The following is a 13,678-nucleotide window of genomic DNA, read 5'->3' as shown; positions in this document are numbered from 1 at the left end:
ACTAACTTTTCTCGTAAGAAGTACAATTTTGTTTGTGTTTCCTTTCTGCTAAAGAAATTACTTGGTAATGTGACTCAAGACTTATTTTTCTCATACTATTCCTTTTATTATAATAAGGCATGTTTTTTGTTAAAATATTCTCTACAGCTATATTGTTGGAAAAAATAAATTTTTCCTCTCATATAGTTAAAAAAAAACATTTCTATTGACAATGACGCACAAGACATACGGGATGCAGAATGGTATCTTTTCACAGCCTACAAAAAAAAAAAAATCAGAAATTAACAAATGTGGTGGGTTGTATTAAACATTTTAAATCAATGGAAAATCTAAAATAAGGTGACATTTAAAAATGTGTCTTAAAAAAAAGTCAGGTGAAAGATAAGAACGAGGATGAAAAAACAGTGATGCTACGTAGGCTTGGTGTATGAGTATATCAATAGATTCAAAGCAGTGCAGTCAATCTTAAAAGGTTTCTCGGAGAATGTGATTTAATAAGCATCAACTGAACTTTAGCTCATTTTAGTTAGTAAAAAAATCAATTCCGTTACCTCACAGCCCCATTTAGAAGTTGGCACTTAAAATGATGTTCCTTATTGTATTTGGAACCGCTCACATCAGCAATAATAGTTTTACTATTTAAAAAAAAAAATACAGTATATATATATATTTTTTTAATGAAGGGGCCAACCTACGAGTCTGCGCAGTGCGAGGCTTCCTGTCGACTTTATTACGTCATTTGACAGACCAAAATCCAGGAAGTGAATCTGCTGGCTTGTTGATTTGTGTTCGGTGGTCGCTCGTTGGAGCTCAACTGTCCTGTCCTCCCCCCGAACCAAGTTGACACACTTCGAGCGGCACCAAATGGCGACGTTTATTTCCGTGCCGTTGAAAAAGTCCTCCGAGGTGGACTTGGTCAAGCCGCTGTCGAAATACGTGACGTCCACTTACTCGGCGGGCGAGGACCAGGCGGAGTACATCCGAGCCGTGGAGGAGCTCAACAAGCTCCGGAGGAACGCGCTGGGAAGGCCGCTGGACAAACACGAGAGCTCACTGGAGAGCCTACTCAGGTAAAAACTCAATGAATTACAACCGAGAGAGGAATTCGTCAGTTGTGGTGGAGCGGCCGCCATTTTACATTCCGTAATGCTGCTTCGCCGCACCCTGATGCGCTTTAGCTGCGTTAGCTTAGCCGGCTAAGTTAAAGCTAAAGTAGCTCAAGCTCGTTGTGACGGAAATGTTCCAATAAGTCACTCAAACGGACGTTAAAACGTCGGTTTATTTAAACGAAACTATTTGTATTATTTGTGTCAGTTTGAAGGTAAAGTGACTTGCTGACAGCCAATGATTGAAGGGTCTTTCGCACGCTTTTCAGCGAAGTTTAAAATGCTAGCTCACATCACGTGACCATAACATATTAGCCAGTGTATTAATCAAGTTCACATGATTGAAAAGGCTCTAAAAACAAATCTTTTGTATTGGGGGAAAAAAAAAGTTTTCCGTGGAAAACGGGGTTATTTAATCTCGTAATGTCTTCATAAATACTTTACCCCTCAAATATACAACTTTCTTGAAAAAGAAGTGCACCTTTACTTGTAATATCACTGGTTATTTTAATTAAAAACAATCTATATGTCGACTTGTGTTCTTGGTGAAATGTGACAAAATTTGTCCCCCACCATCCACGATTTTCAATTTAATATATGTGGATTTTTGTAAAATATATGAAAAGAATAACCTACTTTATTTAAGATTGTTTTTCTTTCTCAAATATCTCAACTTTTTTTCTGACAAAAAAACCCTCCAAAAACATATTCGCCATTTAAAAAAACCCAAAAAACTAGGTTGTTGTTGTTTTTGTTTAAATACTAATATGTATGATTGCTACATTTTTGTTTTCAAATATTTAAACGGGGGGTTTTTTTTGGGAGGAGATTTTGCTTGTATTTATTATATAAATTTTTACATTTTACTGTGTAATGTGACAAATTTTCCTCTAAAGAGATCCCAATTATTTTTTTTCCCTCCATAGAATGAAACATGTCTCTCTAAAATGTTTTTTTTTTCTAGAATTGATAATTTCTGTAAATATTTTTTAATGTGTTTATAAGATATGATTATAAGAATATATATATATATATATATATATATATATATATATATATATATATATATGAATAAACATACAAGGGTGTAATTATCTTGCATGTAGTGTTTGTAGGGGGGGGAAAAAGTTCCAAATTTAGCTATTATTTCATTACACTTTTCTTCCCACACGTCATAACATAAGACTTAAAAATCCTGAGCGTTGTTGTTAGGCTTGTTGCCAAGCGACATGCGGGATTCCGTTGACGTGACTCGTCAGGTATGTTTGGCTTCAGGGAGTTTTTGACTGCCACTGTCAAGATGAACCTTTTTTTGTCTTAGCACGGTAGCAGTTCACATTGCCTGTCAGAAAGCTTTTTTGTTTTTTTGTTTTTGCTTTTGGTTTGCATTGGACCAAGAGGAGCTTGCCTTTTGGGAGATCATATCAGCCATAACAAAGGTTGTAGAGCCAAGCAGAAGCAAGATACTGCTGCACTGCTGCAACGTGGACCTTTGCTCTTTTATCTCACTCTGGCAACCAGGGAAGGTGGGGGGTGGGCATGCGATGGTGCAGAGCATTTGTTTACATCACCGTGGCAACCATTATGTGCGCTCACTCGGGTTTTCTTTACTCAACCACACCTAAGCTCACCTTCCAATCTTGCTTTTCTCTGTGTGAAAGCAGTTTTTTTTTTTTTTTTTTTTTTTTTTTAAATAATAAATCTTTTTGTCATATCACAAATGTCATACAATGAGCTGCACTGTATTTGCCCTGGCTGTAGCTGAGGCCCATAACTCATTGTCGCAGTACTTCCTCAAATCAGATCTGCTTATATCATAGTAACACATATGACTTATTCCCCAGCTTCATGTTTATACAGGAAAAACGGGTTTATTTAGTAACTGTTCGGACAAGTTTTAGGCAAATTATAGGTCCATATTAAAAAGTTGCTGGTTGACATTTAATATTAGCAGCTAAAATTATCTGTAAGTGCAAAAGAAACGAGCCAGCTTGCTGCTCAATGTTAGCAGATAACACTTTCAGTTGTCACAATAGTGGAAAAATAAGCCAGCAAGTTCGAGCTTAACGCTAGCCGTTAGCTTTTTTTAGCTGCTGTTGATAGTAAAAATCATTGACCAATGTACTTCCATTTTGATAGCATGCAAGCTAGCACTTAATATTAGCTGCTGACGTTTTAAATCGTCGTGCAAGTCTAAGAAAAATGCCAAATGTTATTTGCATTTTGTTGTTGAGTGTGTTTTTGTCAAATCCTCATCTTAAGTGTCAATTTTGCACAATGTGACATCACATGCTCCTTCTGCGCAGATATTATGACCAACTCTGTGCTGTAGAGCCGAAGTTCCCCTTCAGTGAAAACCAGGTAATGGATTACACGCTGATGTGTTGTTTTTCCATGAGCACACACACAATCCAACAGCAGGTCATCTGAGTGTTTTTTTGTTTGTTTTTTTGTTTGTTTTTTTGTTTGTTTGGTTGTTTTTAATTCTCCCTGTCCAGCTTTGCTTAACCTTCACATGGAAAGATGCCTTCGACAAAGGCTCGCTGTTTGGTGGCTCCGTCAAGTTGGGTAAGTGCTGGACCATGATGACCGTTCATCTCTGACATGCTATAAATAGATCACATGACATGGCCAAACAGGTTGGACAGGGTGGATTATTGTGTTAGACCTGAGCACAAGGCTGTGCTTGTGCGTTTTATCACTGAAATTACACACTGTCTAAATATGTATACATTCAAAAACAATATTGGAAAAAAAAGTTAAATCATATTACTTGGCCCTGTTAAGTTCCTCTGCTAGTGTTTGTTTGGTTTTGCTAATATAATGTCAAAGCATCAAACAGAAGTGCCAAAGAATAAAGCCCGATGGTCTTTTGAAGTTTTGTCCCTTGTTGAGGCTCAAATGTGTGCTGTCATGTTTTCACAGCTTTGGCCAGCCTGGGCTACGAGAAGACGTGTGTCCTGTTCAACGCGGCGGCACTTGCCAGCCAGATCGCCGCCGAACAGAACCTGGACAATGACGAGGGCCTCAAAAATGCCGCCAAATATTATCAGGTGACGTACAGCCTCGTGAACCCGTTCGTGTGGACGCTTGTGTTCTTTTTGGAGGGCATGTTGAATGTTGACATGTCGTGTGACGCAGCTGGCCAGCGGCGCGTTTGCCCACATCAAAGACACGGTGCTGTCGGCCCTCAACCGCGAGCCCACCATGGACATCGCCCCCGAAACGGTGGGCACCCTCAGCATCATCATGCTGGCCCAGGCCCAGGAGGTCTTCTTCCTCAAAGCTACCACGGGTAAAGTAAAGTAAAGCAAAGCATGTGGTTGATTACAAGTCACTAGCTTAGCATTATGCTAATCATCTTATTTTTTGGGATCCATGTTTTAATTAGCCACTCGGGAGGACACTTGTCATCACAATAAACAGTTTAGATCCAGCTTGTGGCCCAGTTCTGTCTCTGGAGTTGTGCATTAGCATATTTCCACGAGATTCTGGCCTGGGGTGTTTATTTACTTAAGTGCAAATGGGAGAGGCATCAATTAGGGGGTTTGTTTCAGGACACATGCGGTGTTTAACAAGTCTCTTGTCGTCGTTGTCTTCAGACAGGATGAAGGATGCCATCATCGCCAAGCTGTCCAATCAGGCGGCAGACTTCTACGGCGACGCCTTCAAGCAGTGTCAGTACAAAGATAACCTGCCTAAGGTATGCTCAACGTGCTCAACGTGACCACTAATGACACACACGTGCAATTATTTTGTGTGTAAAGCAACTTTTTTTCTTGTAGTAGCTGGCTAACGACTATGCTCGGCATTTGTGATGCTAATCAACAAACATTTCAAAGGGAGAAGTTTTTTTTTTTTTTTTTTTTTTTTTTTTTTTTTTTTTTAATTTTTTTTTTTTTTTTTTTTGAAAGGTCACTATCTTGTTCAAAATTAAAGGTCCACATTTACCTCCATCCATCTTCCATCTTTGCTTACTACTTACACTCATTACTCAACCTTTTTTTTTTTCTTTTTTCTTCTCAAAATTACTTGTTTTATTTTTTTCCCCGGGGGCGGCACGGTGGAATGGATGTTAGCTTTAATTGCCAACGTTAGCTTAATCCTAATGACATTTCGTAAAGAGTGACACTGGTTGTGGGTCTGTCCGCATTTGGCCGCTCGCTTTTTTTCCATTCCTGGGTTTCTTCTACTCCTCTGATTGGTCGGTCGATGACCCCATCAGGCAGAGTTGATCATTGTTTCTGGAGTTTTGACATTACATATGAAACCCCCACTGGCCACAACTTTAGGTACACTTTAACAATATGTTTATTATTGTGGTTACTTGATTCAGCTGCACGAGAGTCCAAATGCTAGTAACAACCACAATAATGAAACGTATTGTTTGCTTAAGACCTCAGGTGAATGTCAAATGAGCCTTGGATAGGCGCATGTGTGTTTGGGTAACTTTGGGTAAAGTTATGGCGCCTCCTGCTGAAGGGTTAACCACTCACGGCCTGTTCTGTTTTCTCTCCCGTTGTCTTCCTTTTCTTTCTGCATCCCTGGTGGTGGTGGTGGCGTGATTTTTGTCCCCCCCCCCTTCGTCTTGATGTTTTTATTTTGCATCCCCTTGGCTGCTTTTGTTGTTGTTGTCGTCGTCGTCGTCGTCGTCGTCGGACTGCCTTGGTACCGTGCATGTTTGTGCATTTGTGTGCGTCCCGCTCTGTGGTTGCCTTCTCCCTGGTCAGTATTTTTACTTTCAGGAAGTGCTGCCGGTCCTGGCGGCCAAGCACTGCATCATGCAGGCCAACGCCGAGCTCCACCAGAGCGTCCTCGCCAAGCATAAGAAGCACTTCGGTGAGGAGATCGCTCGCCTACAGGTAAAGTGGTGTGCGCCCACTCCAAAAATAAAAAATAAAAATAAAAAATCAGACGCCGAGCAAGTTTGCCACGCCTCCTCCCATTCAGCACGCGGCAGAGCTGGTGAAGACGGTGGCGTCGCGCTACGACGAGTACGTGAGCGTCAAGGACCTGACGGAGAAGATCAACCGGTCGCTCACCGCCGCCAGAAAGGACAACGACTTCATCTACCACGACCGCGTGCCCGAGGTCAAGGACCTGGAGCCCATCGGCAAGGCCACGTTGGTTAAGGCCACCACCATCACGCCGCCGCTCAGTCAGAAGTTTGCAGGTATGACGCGCACAAGCAAAAAAGGTGCGACTGTAAGCCGTTAGCTTCATGCCACTGCAACCAATCAGTAGGGAGGTAACGTTATACAAACATCACGATACGATATCACGACATGAAGGTCACGATGCGATAATTATCAAGATATTGTGGGGAGGTTGGTGATGTAAAAATGTCACAATATTGTCAAAAAAAATGAGCTCATACTAAAAAAAAAAAAAAAAAAGCACAATGTTGTGCTTTTGTACATAACAGCAATGCATGTAAACAACCTACAATCTCTAATAACACTTAATATTGAGGCACTTACTTGCACACATTGAGTTCCTCTACATATTGACTCGGTTCACAAGCATATTACATTCCCCTTCATCTGATAATTAGTGTGGATTGTGTAAAACCAAACAAGTTAAAATGTCTGTTGACTTGGTCGACCATCCCCTCCTGTTGACACATGGCAAAGTCCATGTGTCACAGCAGCCGCCCAAGAAAACGAGAGCGTGCTAGCCACAGCTTGTCATCTGGTACACTGTAAAGATCATTGGTAAGAGTGCCCCTTTTCTTAGCCAAAATTGTTTTCCTGAGTCCGACGCCTTTCGTTAATAATGTCTTGTAGATCTTGATTGTCATTAGTTGCAACTTCAGCTTTGTTTATGTTTAATGTCTTTGCCTGTAGTGGAAACTTAGCCTCGAAGAGGCTAAGTGAGCCATTGTCTGCAAAATGTATGTACCGAGCTATATACATATTGGCTGACTGTGTCGGTGGAGATAGTTACAGTCTTGTGTCTGTCTGTGATATGCATGTCTGAGTGAAAGCAATACGTTCAACTGCCTACTTTTGTAATTCTAAAGCTCATCATGCTCTCATCAGACTTGTTTGAGAAGATGGTTCCCATGGCGGTCCAGCAATCCATGAGCGCTTACAGCCAGCGCAAATCGGAGACCGTCAACAGACTGGTGGGAACCATGCGAGAGGCCACCAACCTCTGCAACGGGTAGCACGTCTCACCTCGTCCACAGCTAACGTCTCTCTCATTTTATAAGTCAATTTGAATGTTTTTTTGCCGTTGTTCCACCAGCGTTCTGGCATCCCTCAACCTGCCCGCCGCTCTGGAGGACCTCTCCGGAGACTCCGTCCCACAATCCATTGCCGAGAAGGCCCGCACTGTTGTGCAGCAGGGCGGACTGCAGAGCATCGAGCAGCTCATCAAGGACTTGCCTGAGCTGCTCACCCGCAACAGGGAAATTCTGGATGAGGTGAGAAATGTGTGGAAAGTTAAAATGTGAGAAGCACCGTCGTAAGGTCATGACGTGTTCAAGCAAAGCGCTTTAATGACATCTATGGAAGCTTCAGAACTAGGGATAGACAGATTACCGGCCAGGCTGATTATCGATGCCAATATTCAGTATTTTGACGAATATATTTATATTTAAAATTTCAGTGAGTGCTGAACTCTCTGCACCTTCTGTTTTTTTTTGAAATTCTAAGTAAAATTTTAATACTGAAAGATATTTTGGAAAACATTTACAGTAGAAAACAATAGGGAGCTATTGTTTTAAGTTTGTGACTTTTGAAGACCTGGAATTGGCCCTTGGGAGATCCCTAAACTTTTTTTTTTTTTTTTTAGAATTTTAAAATAAAGATGTATATTGACTAAGATTTTAAATTTTTTATTTGTACTCCAATATTTTATGAACCCTAAAAGTTGCTTGATAAACATGCTTAAAAATTCGTCAAATTTAAGAGCTGGAGTTTTTTGGGTTTTTTTGTAAATTTTGTTGTTCAATATTTTCCTTTTTAGTGAAAATGAATATCGGCTCCAAATATCGTTGTTCTTGACTCCTAATAATCGTTATCGGCCCAAAAATAACTGTCGCTCTCGAGTCACAACTAAGTGCCGTGACGTGATGAAGAGACAAGGCGAAAAAAAACATCATGACGTGTAGATGAAAGTCACGGCGAAGCATCAACATCAAGCGTAATGAAGTTTACGTAAGTGCCAGCACAAAGCGCCACATCAAGAGTGCTGGTATGGAAGTGGCCCCTGCTTCAAACGCATCGTGACAGCTTGCTTGTCATCTTGACAAAGTCGCATGCGATGCGTTTAGAGGCTGGCTCGGACAGATCGCGGCAACTACACACAAAAAATTCGAAAGCCCTAATAATCCCTAATGGCTGAAATCCCAGATCAGGATCTTCATTGGAAAACAAATTCACTGATCTCCGGGCCAAGGACTGCGCGTCCGCCATCTCTGCCGCCAAGCTGCGCTGCACACAGACATGCAAACAGACGGCGGGATCCACTTGAAACGCGCTTCCAAGTTTGTTGACAAACTGGGAAAAAGTCCAAAGTGGAACATTTCTCCCAAAAGTAGATGCTACTGATTGGACACACACACACACAAAAAGCTCAAGTGCCATCAAAAGAAAGGGAAGTATGCGGCTTTGAGCCAAGTTGCTGGGCAGAATTTGTGTTGTGTGAGTCGTGATTGTTTTGAAGGCACTGTTGGAAATTCAGCATAAACAGGAATCTCGTTCTCAGTTCACAAATTCCAAATGTTTTCGCACTTGTACCCTTTTAAAGGCGCTGAAAATGCTTGACGACGAGGAGGCGACGGACAGCGAGCTCAGGGCCAAATTCAACCAACGCTGGAACAGGACCCCCTCTGGGGACCTCTACAAGCCCCTTCGCTCAGGTGCCACCATTGCACTCTTGTCTCTTCGTTGAGGCTATGCTGATTATTTTGAAGATGGGTATTTTATTCATTTAAAAATGAGGTACGTCCAATCAAAATGGGCACGAAAAATAAATCTTTGCCAAGCACAAGCCTGAAAAAGGTGCCCAATAACGAAATGCAAATTTGCCACAACGTGGCTATAAATATAATTTTTATATTTATAGAAAAGTTCATACAGATGTTAATTCAAAAAGTGGAAGTCATTTTATTCCCATCTAATGTCTATTAAAAAATAGAATTATATTAATTAAATTAATACATTTATTTAAAATAATATAATAGATAATAATAATAATAATGATGATGATAATAAATTACATTTAAAAAAGATTTAAAAAAAATTCAGTAACTTGTTTTCACAAAAATGCATAATACCATTTCATTGTATTTTTTTTATAGTTGTGAAAATTTCCAGCTTGTCTATTTTTGAATAAATCGCTTTGAAAGACTTAAAAAATAAATAAATAAAAAATAAAAAAAATTCCATATTTGCGTCTTAATTCTGTAATTTATATGAACCTGGAGTACTCTCAATAAAAACTATTAGCATTAGCCAGAAAACCAGAAATAAAGTTCTTATTTTACTATTTCTTTTTTTTTAATTATTATTAACCAGTCACAAAAAAACTGTACAGATCAGCCTTCACATTTGAACTCTTTGGCTTTGTGTCGCAGAGGGCGCCAATTTCCGCAACATCCTGGACAAGGCGGTGCAGGCGGACCAGGTGGTGAAGGACCGCTACAACGCCCACTGCGACATGATCGCGCTGCTGTGCAAGCCCGAGAGCGAGCTGAACGCCGCGCTGCCCTCAGCCAACCCCGCCAAGACGCTGCAGGGCAGCGCGGTGGTGGGCGTGCTGCGCTCGCAGCTGGCCCACCTGGACCAGGTGAAGCGGGAGCGCGAGGCGCTGGAGTCGGACATCAAGGGTGTGACCTTCGACATGTCCACCACCTTCCTGACGGCGCTGGCCAAGGACGGCGCCATCAATGAGGAGCAGCTGTCGGCGGGCCAGCTGGACAAGCTGTACAGCGAGCACAACCAGAGGGTGCAGGCCAGCCTTCGCCAGCAGGAGGAGCTGCTGGGACAGATTCAGGTTAACGCCAGATTAGACTGATTGATCGTCATTCCTGTCACAAGTACAAGGCTGTGAAATATACTGCGTTAGTCAGACTAAAATGAAATTAGTCCCAAGTAGTGTTAATTTCGTCAACAATAACTAATCAAAAAATAATTTCGTCAACACACATTTTTCACCGGACTAAAACTAGACTAGACTAGACTAAAACCCTCATGAATACACAATAATTGGGACTAAATCAGTAAGCATTTTTGTCAGCTAATAAAGACGAGACGAAAATGTCCTTCGCTTCATAAAAACTGGACTAAAATCTCTGGGCATTATAGTTCATGAACAAAAACGAGACTAAAATTCTATGATTTAAAAAAAAAAAAAAATCTTGTCTCTGCTAACCTGTCTTGTGACACACAGCACAAACACATGGGACAGACAGGAAGTGGATTCATGGTGAAAGGTTGATGGAAAAAAAAAATAAAATAAAATAAATTGTCGTTATAATTTAACACTAGTCCAGTGGCTATAATGTTAATGCGACCACTAACTAATGCTGGCTAACTTACTATCTTATAGCATGGAGCCATGGTAGCCACTGTAATTGTGTGTGAAGTTATTTTTCATCAAAAAGATGAGAAAATTGATGTGAAATAGTTCCCAAAAGGTTCAATATAATCTGCTGAGAAACGATATATATACAGGGGTAAAATGGTTGCCCTGACTAAAAGTAGACTAAAACAATTTTGTTGACTAAAACTAGGCGGAAAGAAATTTTTCTTGAACTAAAATAAAGACTAAAATGCTAGTTTTATAGTCGACTACAAAAAAAAATTGTCAAAATAAAAATGGGATGAGGTTGACTAACTGGATTAAAAAACTAACAAGCGTGACTGAAATTGGACCAAAACTGAGATAAATGTAAAAAAGGCAGACAAAATTAACACGAGTCCCAAGACAAGAATGACAAAATTCGAATAACCGATCGATTGGATGATTAATTAAAAAAACAAAAAAAACAGCTACATTGCTATCCTGCACTTGGAGCAGTGACTTCTCGTCTTTCAGCATCGGCTGATTTTTCAAGCGCGGCGGCATTAAATCAGTCGTCGTAAACGTCGGCTCCTATCATGCGCTTGATAGGGCATGAAAAGAGGTGTGTGAAAGGTGACTTTGGCGCACCTTTCTATTTTTTATTTATTTATTTATTTTTAGACGTCTCATCAGGAGTTCAGCAGCCTGAAGCAGTCCGACACGGAGGCCAACCAGCGAGAGGAAGTCCTCAAGAAGCTGGCCTCGGCCCACGACAGTTACATGGAGATCAGCAGCAACCTGCGCGAAGGCACCAAGGTTCCGTCCGACCTCATCCGTCCTGCCACGTCGGGTTTGCGGCACAGGTGCTTTTATCCGCTTTTTTTTTTTTTTTTTTTGTCACCCGCTGCCTTGCAGTTCTACAACGACCTGACGGAGATCCTGCTCAAGTTCCAGAACAAATGCTGCGATATTGTCTTTGCTCGCAAGACGGAGCGGGATGAGCTCCTCAAGTGAGTCACTCAACCCCTAAAGGTGCTTCGAGTCTGCTTTTTGACAGGTATGGCTTTTTTTTTTCTTTTTTTTTTAGGGAGCTGCAGCAGAGCATCGCCCGTGAACCCAGCGCCCCCAACTTCAACGTCCCCTCTTACCAGAGCCAACCTCCGGCCCCTGCCGGCGGCCCGACCCCTGCTCCCAGGACCATCTTTGTAAGATAACGCCGAGTCGAGCTCGCCGCAGTTGAGTCACAATGGGCTTCCCTCAAACTTAATGGGAAGTCAACCTTCAACATTTCTTGACAATAATGTTGTTCGATGTGACCTCACTGGTCTAAACACGACATTCTGATTTATGCCACGTTTGTGTTATATGAATTATGCAGCAAAATACATCTATTTTTATCCATATCAGGGGGCGGCCATTTTGTCACTTGCTGTCGACTGACGTGACATCACCGTTGCACACGGCTCTGGCAATGGCCAATCACAGCTCACCTGTTTTCTGAAGCTGATATGTGATTGGCTATTACCTCAGATCTGAGCAACTGTGACGGAAAGTGACTGTTTTTTTTTTGTTTGTTTTTTTGCGACGGGAAGTATACATGTTAAGCCACAGACCCCTTTCACCACCCAACTGGGCACACCGTACACACAAAAAAGAAAATCATGTACCCAACATGCACTTCTGCTACCCCATCTTTTTCTATGATGGCATCCTTTTATCCAATTATTTTAAACTACGCACCACCTTCAAAATGTGCTACTGCTCGTCGGCCATTATTTACAACTGGCTTTCCCAAAAATTTGAATCCATACATGCACCACCTTCAGTCATGACTTGTGGCGCACCCCCACACTTCATCACACACGCGGCAAAATAAGTGAGACCGTATCATTCAAATGTGTTTTTGTGCTATCTTGTGCCACTTTTTATCTTCGGAAAAACAAAAAAAAAAAAAAAAAAAAAAAAGCCAAATAGTTGGGCGCACCCCATCTCCTCCAGACCCGACTACTGGCACCTCACTCGTATCTGTCCTTGCAGAACCAGGTCCCTCCGCAGACCCCCCAGCAGACCCCAGCCAAATCCCAGCCCCCCGCCCGGCCCCCCCCGCCTGTCTTGACTCCGCCTGTCTTGACTCCGCAGACCGCGCCGACCGCCACACCCCCCGCCGCCGGCACTTCCACCACCAACCCACCAGCGGCGGCGCCGCCGCCCTCCACGGCACAGGGACCCCCTTACCCCACCTACCAGGGCTACCCGCAGTAAGTTCCGTACCCAACGGACGCCCCCCCCCTTCCTCCTTTTGTGTCCAAGCGTAACGTTGGCGTGTCCTGGCAGGTACTTCCAGATGCCGATGGGCTACAACCCATACGCCTACGGCCAGTACAACATGCCCTACGTACCCTACCAGGCCGCTCCGGGCCAGGCGGGCTACCCGGCCGCCCCCCCGGCTACGCAGGGCTACCCCGGCTACCCCCAGCAGCCCTCCCAGCAGCCCTCGCAGCAGCAGAACTACTACCCTCAGCAATAAAGCTCCATCATCACAACAGCGCCCCCCAACTAACACTTTTCTCCTTCGTTTGCAGGAAGTTTTATACTTCGAATCTCTTTTCTTTCCTCTGGGATCTTCAAAGCACTTTTCCTCCTCACTTTCTTTGACACACTAACACACTGGACTGCGATGGAGGAGTCCCCAGAGGGTGTACGGGCGGTGTGTACCCATCCCCCAACCCCAAAATATTCTCCCACTCTTTATCAGCTTTCCTATTTTTGTAATTAATCCGTAGCCGTCGCCGCCTCGCAAATGTACACACGGGTTCTTTTTTGTTGTTGTTTTTTCTAATCACTCCTCTTTCTCAAGCGCAGGCAATGTGGCTGTTAGCTCGCTTTAGCCGCCGACCACGTCGCAATCACAAGCTGTACAACCCGAGAGAAGTGCTCTGTTATTATTAAATATGAATATATGTATAAAACAATATGACTGGCTGACCCTGGGGAACTCCTCGTTTGTTGTCTTTGCAGGGCAGTTGCATCGTTTCGCTGTCTTTTGTTTAAAATGACAT

The 13,678-nt window shown here is 42.6% G+C and overlaps 1 protein-coding gene across 3 annotated transcripts; it reads left to right on the top strand.

The window, feature by feature from the left end:
• Positions 1-731: 731 nt before the first annotated feature.
• Positions 732-13,604, top strand: pdcd6ip (programmed cell death 6 interacting protein). 3 transcript variants are annotated; one of them, XM_077506417.1, is made up of 17 exons: positions 732-1,070; positions 3,413-3,467; positions 3,605-3,674; positions 4,032-4,159; positions 4,248-4,401; positions 4,709-4,809; positions 5,852-5,968; positions 6,057-6,279; positions 7,148-7,271; positions 7,356-7,533; positions 8,862-8,973; positions 9,691-10,109; positions 11,301-11,435; positions 11,535-11,629; positions 11,707-11,824; positions 12,657-12,877; positions 12,954-13,604. In XM_077506417.1, exons 1-17 carry the CDS (start codon positions 865-867, stop codon positions 13,144-13,146), a joined length of 2,649 nt encoding a protein of 882 aa, XP_077362543.1. In that variant the 5' UTR covers positions 732-864; the 3' UTR covers positions 13,147-13,604. The 3 variants fall into 3 exon arrangements, with proteins under 3 accessions (XP_077362543.1, XP_077362544.1, XP_077362542.1); XM_077506418.1 differs by having other exon boundaries at positions 5,837-5,968; positions 12,759-12,877; XM_077506416.1 differs by having other exon boundaries at positions 5,837-5,968.
• The last annotated feature ends 74 nt before the right edge of the window (positions 13,605-13,678 follow it).

The sequence above is a fragment of the Festucalex cinctus genome, chromosome 19 (assembly GCF_051991245.1).
Source record: "Festucalex cinctus isolate MCC-2025b chromosome 19, RoL_Fcin_1.0, whole genome shotgun sequence".
NCBI classification, from domain to species: Eukaryota; Metazoa; Chordata; class Actinopteri; order Syngnathiformes; family Syngnathidae; genus Festucalex; species Festucalex cinctus.
The sequence above is the reverse complement of the archived record's forward strand: the minus strand, read 5'-3'. Positions and strand labels throughout refer to the sequence as shown.

What these genes read in the sequence shown, in the direction of transcription:
- pdcd6ip (XM_077506416.1), top strand. Translation starts at nt 865, where the DNA reads ATGGCGACGTTTATTTCCGTGCCGTTGAAAAAGTCCTCCGAGGTGGAC. An exon ending in CTACAAGCCCCTTCGCTCAG is followed by an intron (nt 8,974 to 9,690) that starts GTGCCACCATTG and finishes TTTGTGTCGCAG; the next exon opens with AGGGCGCCAATTTCCGCAAC. An exon ending in GAGCGGGATGAGCTCCTCAA is followed by an intron (nt 11,630 to 11,706) that starts GTGAGTCACTCA and finishes TTTTTTTTTTAG; the next exon opens with GGAGCTGCAGCAGAGCATCG.